Below are 16,194 nucleotides of genomic sequence, written 5' to 3'. Positions count from 1 at the left end.
CTGCCTTGTCAAAGTCAGCGTGGACCATTAAATAGAACTTCAACTCACCAGCTTTAGTAAATTTGAAGGCGTACCACAGAACTGTCAACACTTCCTTGGTCAGCACTCCGTCTCAATTGAAGTTATGGACGGCTTAATGTCCCTGCAAGCCGCACTCACCACACTGACAGGAGCTGAAAGCCCTCTATTACATCTCATCTGCAGTTCATGTTGCAGATGTTACTGCGCCCCTCCACTGTCTCCAGAGTCTGCCAAAGGGGGCCGACAAGCATAACAGGCTTTCAGGCATCATTTTTTTTTTTTTTTTTTTTTTTTTTTTTTTTATTATTTTTAAATACTTTACAGTCATTCCAATTTGCTGTTATAGAGAAAATAGAAAAGCCCAACATATCCACATGAGCAAGCAGGTGTGTTTGCGACTGTGGAAAGGAAAAACTCCCTCAACAAGGAGAAACCTTTGCAGAAACCAGACTCAGAGGTGGCGGCATTCTGCGGACCGGTTGGGGTGAGAGGATAGAGGAGAGGAGAGGAGAGGAGAGACAGAGAAAGGCTTGGTGAAACAAAATAAATACAAAAAATACAAAATACAAAATACATACAATACCCTTGTTAGTGCTACATACAATTGTTTTTTTTTTTTTTTTTTTTGATAATACATTAACCACAGTGATCTAAATATTTTCCAACTGCCATGAGATTAAGACCAGCCTGAGCAACAACAGAGCAAAAGACCTAAATAATGACAACAATTATAACAAAAGCAAAAAGCAAAAGGACATAGAACAAAAATAAATAAATAAATAAATAAAACAAACAAACAAACACAACAACAACAAAAGCAGACAACAACTTGGTTTTGATAATTAACAGAACAATCTCGTCAATGAGGAGTGGGAGTGTGTGTGTGTGTGTGTGTGTGTGTGTGTGTGTGTGTGTGTGGTTTGTCCTCTGGATGTGAATGAAACTGTTGTGGGGGGGCCGCAGCACCACCCCGGAGCCCAAGGCCACCAGGGCCGGACGCTGCCACTCCGGCACCCAGCGACCCACCGGATCCAGGGAGGCCCCGACAGCCCCCCCCGGAGAGCCACGCCCCAACCCGGAAGGCACCAGACGGAGCGCGGAGAGAGGACCCCCCCCAGGCCAGAGGGGCCCACAGGAGAAGGATAAAGGGCGCAGAGCCCCGGGCCCCGACCGAGCCGCCAAGCCGGGACCGGCCAGCGCAGCGCCCCCAGGCCACGCGGGCAGGGAGCCCCCCCGGCCCCGACAGCGGAGCCCGCCGCACCCCCGGGGGCCATCCCCCCACCACCCCCCCAACCCCCGGCGGGACAGAGAAGGCCCCAGCCGCCGAGCCCCAGACCAGCCCCCCCCCCAGACCAGGAAGAGCGAAGGCCCAGCCAGGCCCGGCCGGAGGACAGCCACCCCCCCCCCCCACCCCATCACCTAATCCCAGCCCACCCACACACTCACACCCAAGCATACGCATACACACACACAGACATACATACACACCCACACAGATACACACACCAAGCATACACATACACACACAGACATACATATCTACATATATACAGACATACGTACATACATTTATATGGTTGGGAGGGGGGTGCCCCCCACTCCCCAGGCCGCCAGCCAGGCCCCCACCAGGCCACTACGGGATCTCGTCCTCCACCAGTCCAACTGTGAATAGGGAGGGAGGACCACTACCCAGCCCCCCCGGAGGTGCCACGCCCGAGCTAGCGTGCCCCCCGCACTCCAGCCGCACCCGCCCCGGAACACGGCGGGACCACAGCGGGAGGTGCTGGGGGGAGCCCCCACCCCCCCCTCCACCCTGTGGGGTGTTGGGTGCATGTGGATGTGTGTATTTGTGTTTTGAAGAGGTGGTGCAATGTGTGTGTCTAGGGTGCGGTTTAAAATTGAGGGGTAGCGGGGGCCCGGGCGTTCTACCGCTGCCCAGCGGCAGAACCCCGAAAGCCAGCTGATCCCCTCAAGACCCTGCGTGACTAAGTGTAGTTAAAATTGTGGGCGGCGCAAAGTCGGGGGAGGGGTAGACCACAGTTAAGTGGCCTGGACCCCCCACCCTAGGCCCCGTCCACTGGCCCCTATTGTTGAATGAGGTATGGTATGGTAAGGTAGGAGGGGCTGAGAGGGAGAAGGTCCCCCCGTCGCTAGGACTTAGCCCAGCTGGACCCCCCGCGCCATCCCGCCCCACCCCGAAGCGGCCGGTCTGGAACACGGGGACCAACACCCACTCCGACAAGGCACCACAAGAGGACCCGGACAGGAAGCCCCCCCACCCCACCCGACGGCCGAAGAGCAGAGTCTAAGACCCGCATGGCCCGGCACGAGCCCGGCTGGAGACCAGCGGCTAGGGAGCGTAAACCCCCCCCCCCCCACACTCACATACTCTCATACACATACACACACCCATACTTATATATAAATTACACACCCCCACACGCACATACACCTACGCTCACATTCACCGTCCCCCCACACACACAAACACACGTAGACACTTACCCACACCTACCCATACAGACCAATCCACACTCGTACCCCCCCCCCCCCCCCCACACACACACACACACACACACACACACACACACACCCGGCCCCTGTCCCATAAACCCCCCCCCCCCCCGGGGGTCATCTCCAGTCAGCTGTCCATCCAAACCCGGAGCCCCTACTGCCCTCCATCTCCCCCTGATCAGGGGTGAGCCAGACCCGGAGCCCGGCAGCAGGGGCCACCCCCGCCCCAGCGAGGGGAGGGAGGCGGAGGGAGGACCCACCCCCGGCGCCGCAGCGGGCACCCCCACCAGGACCGGGAGGGCACCCAGCCCCCAAGGCCCCGAGGCCCCACACCCGCCCGCCCCGGCCAGGCAACCCGGCCGGGGCCCGGGTTGCCCAGGCATCATTAAGACGTGACTCACCAGAATAAACGTCTCATGGTTGAACCCCCCCCCACCCCTCCCTGTGCAGCTTTCTTAGGAAATAGAGTCATGTTTGCACAAAAATGACAGCACTTAAGCTCGTATTGGCTGCTGATGCATCGCAGTAATTCGACGATGAAGGGAGGGGATGAACTACCACTTCTTGGAAATACATTAAAATGAAGCAGTGTGACTAAAAATTCAGTTTTTGGGGGAAAAAAAGAGCAAATCTGCTGGTGCTGAGTAATTACCAGCAACAGACACCAGCCTGAAGCTGGTCTTGATGCAGACGTTGCCTCGGGTGAAAAATTAGTCATCTTTAAAATATAGTTGGGACACTGAGTTCAACTCGGCTGATATTTAGACAACTTTTAAAAACATAGCGTCAGGTTTATATAACATATTAAAAGCTAGTTTACATGACAGACCTATCTCTGGTAGTTGAAATGTGCTTCAAATCCAGGCTATGAAAATAAAATACCTCACAGAGTTTTGACGTCCAGTTTCTGAAATAATGTATACATGAAGACTCAGGAGAGGATTACAGTATCATAACAATATTATATAATATAATAATATATAATACATATTAGCTTTAAAGCAGAAAATGGAACTTGGACAAGGTCTAAAGCGATCACTTTTCTTGATTTGATGAAAATGTTGATTTAACCTTGTCCTGCAGGTGAACCCCCCCCCCCCCCCCCCCCCCCCCCCAGCTGTGAGCTTGTCTCTGATCTTTCCGGCTCGGGAACAATCTGCCTAAAGGTGACAGAACAAATGGCCTGTGTATACACAACGCACCTGACACGCTGTTGTGGTAACCGCCTTATCTCTGCAGTCCACCACCGACTCTCTGACGGCTCATCCCTCTCAATTCAAAGCTCTTTAGCAACAAAACACAATCCGGTAAAGCACGGAGTCATTTACCTTTCCTCTAATGCTGTCCATCTATCCATACCACTAAACCAATAAACCCTTGCTAACCCTAACTTTAATTGCCTTTTATTTTCCTCTGCGGGATAAACTAGTCAGAATCGGATTTGTAACGAACACGCTCATCACTCATCACCAACTATTTTCTGATTGCTGTACCAAACAGAAGACACTCTGGGCTGCATCGAAAAGTTACTACTTTAATAGCAATAATCGTATTACAGCTGTGCATTATCTTGTTGGAGAAATGCCACTTCGTCCTTCTTATTTCATTACAGAAAAACAGAACAACAATTTCTCAGGACAATGAGAACGTCTGACATAAAGGATGTGTCGAAAGTCTGCAGAGGAAACCATGAGAGAAACATTTGTTTTGTGTCCATTAAACTATATGCTTATGTGCTTCTTGGCAATAAACCATCTTACATTAGAAAGCCATTAGTGGATATTATCTAAAAACACTTTTTTAGATCCCAAACTTTTCTTGCTGGGTTTATACACAGAAAATGATACTTACAGTAAAAATGAGAGGGCACTCATAGTTCTCATCCCGATCAATAGAAATAATTGTATTGCATTGTTATATAAATAAAAGGAGACCAACTACCAACCAATGGATAAATGTTGTCAACTTCACCATTAGAAAGGAAAAGATACATATTAAAACCTAAACAGCCTTTAATTTGAGAGAATATGGCTGAAGGAAATTAGAGATATTTTATTTATTTTTACTATACTGTACTACACCTCAGTCATTTACCTAATTCTTTTTGTTTTTGAGTCGTGGGAATTGACTCTCCTCTCTTCTGAATGCATGCTCACTATCAATCACTGTTTAAATTAATCTGGATTGCCACTCGTTACCACAAGAAGCAACTTTGTTTTGCATAAAGCAGCAACATTATACTGTGATTTATATAATACAACTTGTAGCTGCATAAATGTTTAAATTTAAATATTTTGGAAATAACATTGGGAATCCTGTTATTTATCTATTTTTCTTCATATGGTGCCAAATTAGTATTAAGGAACATGCATTTATGGGATGAGCAGCAGACGTGAGTATTTGTTGACCCTGCTGAAAATGTGTTTCTCTTTGATTTCGAAAAAATATAATAAATGTCTACTCAAATCAATATATTTACAAATGAAGATTGTTTTTTGTTTTGAAAGGCCCATTTTTTTGTTGCACTGAATGAACCCTGAATTTGTTATCTTAAGTAAGTATCCAAACTCCTCATGATGATAACGAGACCATCAACAACTCTTGGCGATGATTAATAACTGTGCGAGAAAAGAGGACATGCAATTTTTTTATCTGTCGGCCATTGAAATCTGTCTTTGGAGCTGCTGATGAGGTCAATCAAGACGCTACAATCAGCTGAAGAGCAAGAAGCGGCCAGCGGTTTTTTCTTATCTGAGTTCAAATCAATTAATATGATGAGATGAAAGACGTTTGCACAGAAAACAGGAGCGTTTGAGAGTTTCTGTCTCTCAGCAGGTTGAGACTTCTGTCGGGTTCACTGATTAAATGCCTTCTCCGGGCCGACCTCCATCATTTATCTTTCACAGAATGACCTCAGCAGAGAAAATGGAAGTAGACAAAAATATATATATATGTATCTTTTGCTGAATCTGCCTGCATAATGAGGACAGTAGAGAAGTGTCTGGACATTTTCTTTCTGAAAAAGTATTCTTCAGGATGTTTCTTGGCAGGGCTCAATGTAATACCTACATGCAGGTGGGAAATATGGGAAATAATACATTGGAGGGAAGATTTTCTCTCTGATCTGGTATCAAGTAAAACCAAACCTGTGATTCTCAATTCCTGGTTCTTTTTTTTTTTTTTTTTAAAGAACAAAAAAAGCTTGTTGATTGTTTGGTGCGTCAAAAGCAGATGATAATTTTCCTATTAGTGGAAAAATGCACCACACGAATCAATAGTTCATGGAATGTTTTAGTGCTGCAGCCTCCAGGTGGGGACGGCAAAACATAATGAAGTCTCATGGTGGAACCTGAATGCTTTGTAAATAGTTGAACACAAGGCCTGAGGCACGGCCTGCAATAATAAGGGTTTTCACTGTCTGTGTGTGTGTGTGTGTGTATGTGTGTGTGTGTGTTCATGTTCAAAGCAACTATACTGAGCATGTTTGTCATCCAGGGTGGATCTAAAGAGAAATAAAATAAAATAACAGCCAAACTGAGGCACATGTTCAGGGTCAGCAAAGCCAGCAATTAATAATTCTTTGAACATAAACATCAAATATAAAGTTATTTTATAGAATATTCATATTTTAATTGGTTTTATTAGCATTTTAAATAATTGTACCTCTTGCGTTTGGGATAGATGTTAACAGTGTAATCAACTCTAATCAACTGATTCTCAACCAAAACCTTGGGCTTAGTTCAAATGTTCAGTGCCAAATCGTTTTGGAAATCTACTGTAGACGGCTGGCAAGATAAAATATGTTATTGAGTCCTGATCACAGTCCAACATGACCTGGCAGCAATCAGCAAGCCTGAAGCCCCAACGCACAGAAACATCACTGGCTACATCCCAACACCACATCCGTCATTTTCCTCTGTGTGTGTGTGTGTGTGTGTGTGTGTGTGTGTGTGTGTGTGTGTGTGAGTGTGTGTGTGTGTGCTTCACAAACCCAGAAGAAGCAGCTCTAAAAAAACCAGGCACAATAAAACCTTTTGTGTTATCTGCAATCTTTCATTTTCAGCCTTATGAAATAAAGTCTGCAGCTTCCTCAGTTCACCCTTTTGACCTCAGAAAAGGACCCCCCCCAAAAAAGTGTTATGTTTATGGTAATGACGACCACATAGACGTGTGTACCTGCTTGATAACGTGCAGGTTTTTCATTCATGTCTAAAACGGTCTGATACGTGACAAACTGTTTATCTTCCACCCCCACAAACACGGTACAGCATCCTGTTAATCAACCACATCCTTGACGCCCTGCCTCCCCTCCAACATCTCCATCCTCCCTTCACTCTCTCTCTCGCTCTCTCTCTCTCTGTCTCTACTGTCTGCTGCGAGTGTGGCCGGGGTGCTCTCCTTTGTTACGTTCAGTGTGTGGGAGAGTCCGACAGACTCATAACTCAACACCAGCTCATTAAGGACGCAGAGAAGAGTTGCAGCTTCATTCCACTGACAAAAGAGCAGAAAAAACCCCCCAAAAACCCCAAAATAAAACTAGAAGTGCTCCTCACTGTGTGCCACATGCTTGACAGCAATTAATCTGGTGCTATCGCAATTAAAGTTCATAGAGCTTATGACTGAGCGCAACTCTGATTGAGATGTAACATCATTACCTCGACATCCTTCATCAGCTTAATTCAAAAATCCGAACAAGTGTCCTCATAACAATATGGACGTACAGCCAAAAGTCTCAAAAAGCAGAGAGCTTCATCCGCACTGACAAAAACAATCTGAAAGACCTTGGAGTGGAGATATATATAGACATGGCATCGCGTTCCATTACCTTCCATTTATGGACAGACAGAGATGAAGTGTCTGACTGAGGAGCGTTACCACATTTCGAGGGATTTGCTTGATGCCCAAACTCTCTGAGCTCCATCAGTGCAGCAGCTTGAACCCGATCACACTGCATCTATCATACCTGGGCCTCCAGCGCTGCTCCCGCTCGGATATCACAGAAAATAAAGTCTCACAATACCGGTGTCCGACTCCTAAACTTAAAAACCCGAAAGAAACAAGAAAGTGGGGAGTCACCACCGTGCTGTTTTCTTCTCTGACAAGCTTGTGGTTTTTAATTGTAACTTTCACCGTCACTTCCTGAAGTTACAGTATTGTGATATCTTAACCACGGAACTTTAAATAGTGTCGACTGCTTCCATTTATTTAGTGAACTACGCTCATTTCACCTTAATTTAACTTGAATGGATGTTCGAAAACATTGAAATCCGAGAGTAACAGTTTTCACAGTTACAGATTATTTATGAAGACCCACCAAGTATTTATAGTCTGACAACTGAATTATTAAAGCAGAAAAACACACATGTAAGCATGTCAGCCAACTTCCATTTAAAATATTATATTACTATTCCTTTCATTTTCTGAGAGTCCATAATGACTTCAGCAGCTCTGTGAAGCTTCAGTAAAGCACAGTGAGCCGGTTCGTTATCTAATCCGCATGCCAACACGCTCAATGTGATTCCACTAATATACTACTACTTATATACTACACTGTCATACTTTAGCCTGTTGGCATGAAAACATGCCGTCTGAACATCATCGCTTTTCCTGGAAAAAAGAAATAGGAATTCCTGACCTGTTATGCTATTTCATCTGAAACTCAAACCACCTTGGCTTTTTTTTTTTTTTTTTTTTTTTTTTTTTTAGTTTGGCTGAAACGAAGCAAAAATGTACCAATGAATGCCACTTAAAATAGTTTATACAGTCACCCTAATAGAATAAATGTCAAAGATAATATTACTCCAAGACACAAAACCTACATTTTTGGAACTGAGCTTTGGGGTGGTGAAGATTTTGAATAATTCATGTTTTTTTTTTACTAAAAATATTTGAAGGAGCTGTGCAGGGATATCAAACTTTGATACTTTAATGGAACGGACTGAAGCGTGTCTATAAAAATAGACTATCAAAAATGTTTTGTTGTTCATTAATAGTTACTATAGCAACAACTCATGAGCGGCAGGGTAAAACTAACATCTCCCACTTACAATGATCTAAAAGTATTTTTATATCAATATAATAAATAGCATTGATGTGTGAGAAGCAGTAAGCTTGCAGCATGACTTAAGAAACATGTGATAATATTGTTAATGGGATGCATAATGTCACATTACGCTCCAGGGAAACACACATAAACACATTTTTTTACTTTGATATAGAAGGTGTGAAATAGAGAAAATAATACATGTAAAAAATGTCTTTATCTATGGAGGGCACTATTGTTTTCAAGCAGGAGGTATCTGCTTGGACTGCCCGTGTTAAACATTTCATGCTGATACCTGGCAGCCTGTGAGGGAGTTATAAAACCAACCGGCCTTCCAGCTTCCTCCATGGTGGAGGCTGAGAACAAGAGCAACGTGCCATAAAAAAAAGACAGAAGCAAAATAGTGATCCATCCATCCATCCATGATTTAAACCTTTAACTTTATCCAACTTGAGACTGCGGGGTGCTGGAGTTCATCCCAGCTGACTGCGGGTGAAGGCGGGGCCACTCTGGGCACGTTGCAAGTCGATCACAGGACAAGTTGAATATATTTGTCATTTCCATTGCCTGTTGGTCACTTGTGAGAGGAAACTGGGATGTCTTACAATAATCCATGGAAGCATATGGAAACGAAGCAAGTTCCACACTTAACAAAGTGAATGGCACAGGGATCACTGTATTTAACCACTTCATGAACAAAGTCGTTTTACATGCTCACATGACATCTGATGAGATATTCGGGTGTTGAGCGTCTTGCCCAGTAGACACTTCAACACATGAACAAGGGCAAGATGTGGGATCAAACCCCCAGACATTAAACCCTGCTTTCAAACTGGACTTGAAATTCCTTCAGAAGCCACAATTGTGGCCGAGAATCACAGATACCAGTTACCATATGACATCACTTGCATTATTCATGTCGTCTTGGTGCCCACGCAGAAAGAGCAACTACCTTCCAATCTGCTTTGCCGGAGCGTCTATATCCTCCCTCTGCATTATTCACCTGCTGTGAAAAATCGGTCTCATTGATGAAGCCACACCGGTATAGATGTCTGACTAGTAACACTGCGATTGAAAGTGAAAGTGCAGATACAGTTGCGTGGCACATCCTCTCCTTTCACAATGGTGTGAATCAGTTAATCATGAATTATTGACTGACTGTGACCATCTGAGCAGAATGTCAGCATACACTGATCAGAGATCATCCAACAAACTGCAGACACTGTGGAGGCAGGTCACCTCATAATGCAGAGCCAAGTCGCTGGTATACCTTGTCTTGCACAGACAAAGATTTTTTTTCTCTTTCCTGCTGCTGCATTCCACAGATTCTATTGGATCCTGTCCCTCACAGCCCCGGCGTGTCTGACTGCGACCACAGATCGAGGTGTGATAGCGGGAGAAAGACCTCGGGAGCTGCAGGAGTGACAAACTGGCAACCTCACAAACAAACAGCGGAAACAGTGCACAAACACACGTGGTGAGGAGAATCGAAAAACCCACGAGAGCCACGACACAGCACCACGACTTCTATTTAATTTATGACCTTGATTTTGTCCTTGAGTTGGATGAACTTCAGGACCAACATTTTTAGGGAACGTTAGAACCTTCTCTCTGCACACAAACCTGAAAGGCCTCCTCTGTTGCACTGTTGACACAACATGCCTGACAGCCACAAGGACACTGTGTACTGAGTTGCAAAGTTTTCACCACTTGGCATGAAAACCATGTCAATATTTCACTCAACAGGTCCGTTGGGAAAAAAACCCCAATAAAAAAAGAAATAAAAAATGTAAATAAATAAATAAATAAATACCATCACATTTGATTTTTCAGTGGATTTTGTCTTCTCTCTCTGGCCATTAAAAGGCTCAAAAGCCTCCATTATCTAGTGTTTTGCTACAAGCAACGTCTAAAAGCTGCTGAACTCAAGCACTGATCATATCTGTATCCTATCTGCACTTATTATAACACACATCCACTTAACATTGGAGACACAAACATTCATAAAGGTGCAATTTTCACAGTTCTGGATGGTTTTTCTTTAAATTTCTGATTTGAATTACAGATCAGTACAGTAACTGGTGAGTTCTGATATGAAGTTTGAATTAAATAAAATGGCGAATTTAGAGAAACCATGGAGACTGAAAAAAGGTATTTACTGTCTGAATCACACATTATGCTCCTACCTTCACTGCCTTAAAAACTCCAAAGAGCTTTAACTTAGTGCTTCCTGCCACAACCCTTGTAATAAACACAAGTTTATAGCCGGTTTGTTTAACTTCGATGCTCCACAGTGTGTACTGAGATTTATACCAGCACTCTGCTGAACTGCTGGGAAATGGTTCAGTGCACAGTGAATATCGCCTTAAAACTGAACTTTAAACGCACTCAGATTATTTGCTTTTGTCACTGTAAAGGGCTCGGTGGAGAATTAATGTTATTATTTTTGGTTTTGCACGCGCGGAAATGAAGAATTGGCACTCACCTGAAGCCACAGATGGAAACAGCACGCAGGTATCTTCAGGAGGGTGACCGGCCGGTGGAGAGATGTTTAAATTACAGCCCTGAAACTAAAGAGCGCAGCTCCACCTCCGGTGTGACAAGTCCGCACTTGCAGCTGGCGCTCTGTGCGCTCCGAGCCGCGTCAAGTCCTCCACCTCTGTGCGCAGGAGGAGACGCCGCGTGACTGACGCACGCCGCAACCAATCAGAATGCAGGACGGGGGGACTCCGTCATGGCAAGAGGGGGGCGGGGCTTTGCTCATCGACAGCATCTTTTCCGTGACGTACTGCGGAGGACCCCCGAAAGCAAGGACAAACCGTGGAGAGTCCGCCGCCCACCCTGGAAAATAACTGATTCATCAGAGAGGAGGTGACTTCATCTCAAGGCTGCACCGCACAAGTTGCGTGTTGTGCGCGTAACATTTTTTTTGCTTTGCACTGCAAAACCTCATGTTGAAATTACAAAGAAAGCGACATAACTCATGTATCAAGAGCCCGAAGTTCCAATGATGTGCATTACTGTAAAAAGAAATGGGGATAGACTGCCCCCTGCTGGATAGATATATGAAATACTGCTTTTCAGAGGAACTTACCTACTGTGTGTGTGTGAGTGTGTGTGTGTGTGTGTGTGTGTGTGTGTGTGTGTGTGTGTGTGTGTGTGAGAGAGAGAGAGAGAGAAGTCATTATATTTACTGTAACGTGAAAAACGGTTGTAAGTGTTAAACTAGCTGTTTCAAAAGAAACTTAATTGAGATTTTTAAATAGTTTTCAGTGCAGCGAAGAACACCGGTTAAAAAAATGATAGATAGATAGATAGATAGACAGATAGATAGATAGATAGATAGATAGGTAGATAGATAGATAGATAGATAGATAGATAGATAGATAGATAGATAGATAGATAGATAGATAGATAGATAGATAGATAGATAGATAGATAGATAGACAGACAGACAATATATTTACAAAATAAATGCCATATTCCCACTATTGTGGGCAATATGTAAGGTGTTGTCCATGTTGGAGAGCAGTTTGTTCAGAGACCTCTTGTACCTCGCTGACTCAGCGGTCTCCAGGTCAGGGCCCAGAATGAGCTCCTGCTTTTCAGATCAGTATCCATGACAGTGATGCTGCTCGCCCAGCAGACCACTGCACAGTAGATGGCACTCTCAACAACAGACTGATAGAGGAGCTCCAGCATCTCCCTGCACACTATGATATATCTTCTTTTTTTCTCTCCCAAAAGCAGAGCCTGCTCATCTCTTTCTTGTTCAAAGCATTGGTATTAGTACAGCCTGCTCTTCAAGCAGACACTTGATACTTGTCGTGGTCTACTATATAGACTATATATAATCTATATATCTACTATATAGACTATATATAATCTATATATCTGCTATATAGACTGATGGTAACAGGCCGGTCGATGTCCACCCCTATAGCTGTTTCAAATAGGAAACAAAGACAAAACATCATTCTTGTTTATTTGTCTGCTGTTATCGTGCACGTGCACACGCACACGCACACGCACACGCACACGCACACGCACACACACACACACACACACACACACACACACACACGCGCGTGTGTGTGTGTGTGTAAGTTTGTTGCACGTGCACAATAACAGCAGACAAATAAACAAGAATGATGTTTTGTCTTTGTTTCCTATTTGAAGCAGCTCACTGAAAATAGCTTGACATTCATGGTAATACTGAGCAGAGGGAAAACGTGTTTCCTTTTTACTGTGTTGAACCATGATAATTTTTTTTTTCTTCTTCTACCTCAATGCCTGAATGAAAAGCTGTTATATCACTCAAGGCTGCAGGCTCGCAACTGAAGGACTTACAGCCACAAAAACCCCTTTCACACAAGTCAACCTGACTGCAACAGATTACGTGTGAAAGAGCACGTTTCTTTTTTTTTCCTTTCATAGTGGCAAACTCAAAAAACAATTTGTGGTGCCAGTAATGCTGAGGTGTATTTCCTAACACAGGCAGCATCATTTTCACACTGTTTTTGCGGGAGGTAGATACAATTTGTACCAGCTTCTTCTTTCTCTGTCATAATGAAAGAGGTTACTGCTACGACCAAAGCATCCATCTCTGCAGCCTCATGAATGTGTTGCTGAATATTCCTGCTGCCGTGACTGAGCTCACACAAGTGAGCTTTGAAGCATTCTTCTTTTATATTACTCTTACAATCAGCTGCGGCTTACGTGAGACCAGCTCTCGCATAATTATTCCCAAGCTGGAATTAATATTGCAAGCGAAATGCGTTGACTTATTAACAATACGGTAAATAGTGATTTAACCATTCACAGTGCCCACAGTGTTATATAAACAGCCTGGATGATTGCTTGCCTCGGCTGAAAGACTAATTTAGATCCATGTGTTAATGTGAGAATGTTATAACAATTGTAATAATTGAGGCCAATGCAACAATGAAAGTATGATTCAAACCTTGTTCATTTATCCACAATCTAAAATATTTCAACGTTAAACAATCACAATTTGCTGTCTGTAATCTGTGAATCACACTCCTTCAGTTTGGATGTTTGGATTTTATTCTTCTTCTTTATATTTAAACTATAATATAATTTCACAGAGGTTGATGTTGCGAACAAGGTCATCCATGGATGTAATTGCAGTTTATTCCGAAGAAGTTGTGCTTCTTCCCGGTCACGACGTTGTCCCTCAGGTCCACAGCAGCATGTGTGATTGAGCTGTTGAACTTGCGATGAGCCTCCGACTTACTGAATGAACTCTGGAGCTCCAGGAGGCTGGCGGCTCTACCGGCTCTTCCCACGGGGCTCGTGCCTGGTTGAGGCCGCGGTGTGATGCAGGGCCCTTTGCCCTCTGTCAGGCGGTCCTGCTCCCACGACGGCCCCGATAATACCTCAGCATCTGACGCGATATTTGCCATGTCTCTGGCTCCATTACAGTTAAATGTAACATTTTTGCTTCTTGGTAAATCCATTCCACCAAGCTCCATCCGGCCTTTCTCTCCGGTGGACGGTGCTTTTCCCTGGGAATGTTGGCGGCTGCTCGGCTCCCGGGGTCGTCCTGCGTTGGAGATCTGCTCGCCGTCGGCCTCTTGGAGGTTCTCCGACACAGATTTTTGAATAAGATTTTCATCAAACTGAACTTTGTGGTTTTCCGTCCCTCTGCCCTCATACGTTTTGCTCTGAGCTCCTTGTTTGTGCAACATCGCCAGGGTGAGATCCCACGGTTGACCTACTGCAAAGCCGGCTCTGTGACCTGATTGGCTCATTCGGCCTGGTTGTGGCGCCTCGTTAGACGCAGCTGCGATCTCTTGTGCTTGGTTTTCAGGAGCTGCAGAGCCGCTTCGGTCTGCATGTTGACGTGTCTGTCGGTGTTCAGCTGCAGAGGGACTCACTGGGCTCGCTCGTCTTCTTCTCAGGCCTGGTTTTGGATTCGAGGGCACAAACTCAGGGAACGACCTCTCTCGCTGGAGGGAACACAAATAGGTTCATTAGTGTTTCGTGGTGTAAACATTACTGTAAAAAGGTATGCTGCATCTCACCAGTGGTGCCCTGTGTGGATTAATCCCAGGGAGGCGACTCATTTTCTCTTGGAAATCATCGATCTTTAAGGGATTTGCTGGGCCCGATCCTTGAAATATATATATATTGTATTATATATATATATATAATTATATTAAACTTAAGAATCTAATTACTGGAACATGTATGACTTTATAAACGCGGTTCTACATGCAAGCTTTCATTGTTTTCAAACTGTATCTTCTGTGTTTCCTCTCCAAGATCCTGCATTTCCTACCTGTGTAGTCCATCTGGTAAGAGGTGAGCCGGAGTGTCCTCTCCAGGTTTTTCAGCATGTTGCTTGTCCGCTCTGATAGCGACAAATTCGGATTACGAAGTTTCAAGTTTGGCAGCACCGTCTTAGGAGGTGTGGGGTAGAATACTTGATTTTCACCCTTAAATGGCTTTACATGCTGGGGGGGGGGGGGGGGGTGTTAAATATTTTAGTTACTTCAGTATTACTGCAAAACTTGAGCATATTGTTTGTCACTCACATCCAGGAAGCCATGATCTCCTGTCCATATGACAGCCTTCTTTCTTGATTTTGCAGGTGATTGTAAGATCTCATGTCTATAGGGACTACCTGTATATGGAGAAACAAAAAAACCCACCTTGAAGGCCTCTTCACTCTATCACTACTATTAATCACAGCAGTTGTTTCTCACCTTTAGTTTTGCTCTGCAGTGTGACCTCTGGTGCTCCGTTTGGGATGTGACGGTTGAAGAAAGGTCGAGAGGCGGCTCTGACTCCCGTTTCAGGGTCATCCGGGGAGTGGAAAGACGGGAACATTGCAAACCGAGAGATATGGGATGAATAGGGATGCTCTTTTGGGGTGGCAATCTTTATCATATTCTCCCTGGGAAAAATGACGACCTTCTTAATGAAGCTGATGTCGGAGGTTGAATGAGAGTATTAACCACATATATGAAGAAGTACTCACCCTACATTAATGTCAGTTGGTTTTGGGATCCTAGGAAAACACCAGATACATGTGATATCATCATATCATAATATTTCAATGGGTTTCAGCCGATCTTAACCATAAATAAATACTTACAGTTGATCATTAAGACGGTTGTTGCTTTTCTTTCTGCCAGTATCACTGAAATATTGCTCGTCTGTAAAATGCCTGTAAAGGTACAAACAAAAATAAGCAAACAACAATACTACTTTGATGGATTAAGCCATTCTGTAGTTTTAATACAGACACTCACTCAGGTATTGTTCCTCCGTAACCCCAGGGATGATTCATCGTTGTATCACGCAGGACGCCACGGGTTAGAGAAGACATTTGCTCAATGTGGCTGTTTGAAACCTGACTCATAATGAAGAGCGGGTGCAGCCCTGGGGAGGTGATGTTGCAGAGGGGAAAAAAACAAACTTACAAGGAGTCCAGCCACTTCTTTAAAGGAAAGGACAATACAAGCTATCTCATCAGTGTAGCTGATCCATCTTGTTGTTTTTATCCAGTGTGAAAGTTTATGATGGTCGGAAATTGATACCAAGTGAATAATCTCACTGAAGTTCATGGAATAAATTACACACTAGGG

The 16,194-nt window shown here is 44.3% G+C and overlaps 2 protein-coding genes across 2 annotated transcripts in view; both read right to left on the bottom strand.

The window, feature by feature from the left end:
• The window catches only part of osbpl3b (oxysterol binding protein-like 3b), a 34,318-nt gene extending 23,119 nt beyond the window's left edge, over positions 1-11,199 (bottom strand). The window contains exon 1 of the mRNA XM_080500646.1: positions 11,064-11,199. The gene's annotated coding sequence lies outside the window, so the exon portion shown is untranslated. The remainder of the gene's footprint in view (positions 1-11,063) is intronic.
• Positions 11,200-13,707: 2,508 nt separating this feature from the next.
• spmip4 (sperm microtubule inner protein 4) lies at positions 13,708-15,896 on the bottom strand (the record flags this gene model as incomplete). Its single annotated transcript, XM_080501321.1, has 8 exons — positions 13,708-14,550; positions 14,626-14,714; positions 14,883-15,057; positions 15,139-15,227; positions 15,310-15,500; positions 15,585-15,614; positions 15,702-15,773; positions 15,859-15,896. The coding sequence occupies 8 exons, from the start codon at positions 15,894-15,896 to the stop codon at positions 13,708-13,710; spliced, it is 1,527 nt and encodes a 508-aa protein (XP_080357447.1).
• Between the last annotated feature and the right edge of the window lie 298 nt (positions 15,897-16,194).

Source organism: Blennius ocellaris (assembly GCF_963422515.1).
Source record: "Blennius ocellaris genome assembly, chromosome: 8".
Lineage (NCBI taxonomy): Eukaryota > Metazoa > Chordata > Actinopteri > Blenniiformes > Blenniidae > Blennius > Blennius ocellaris.
This window is presented reverse-complemented; position numbering and strand designations above follow the sequence as displayed.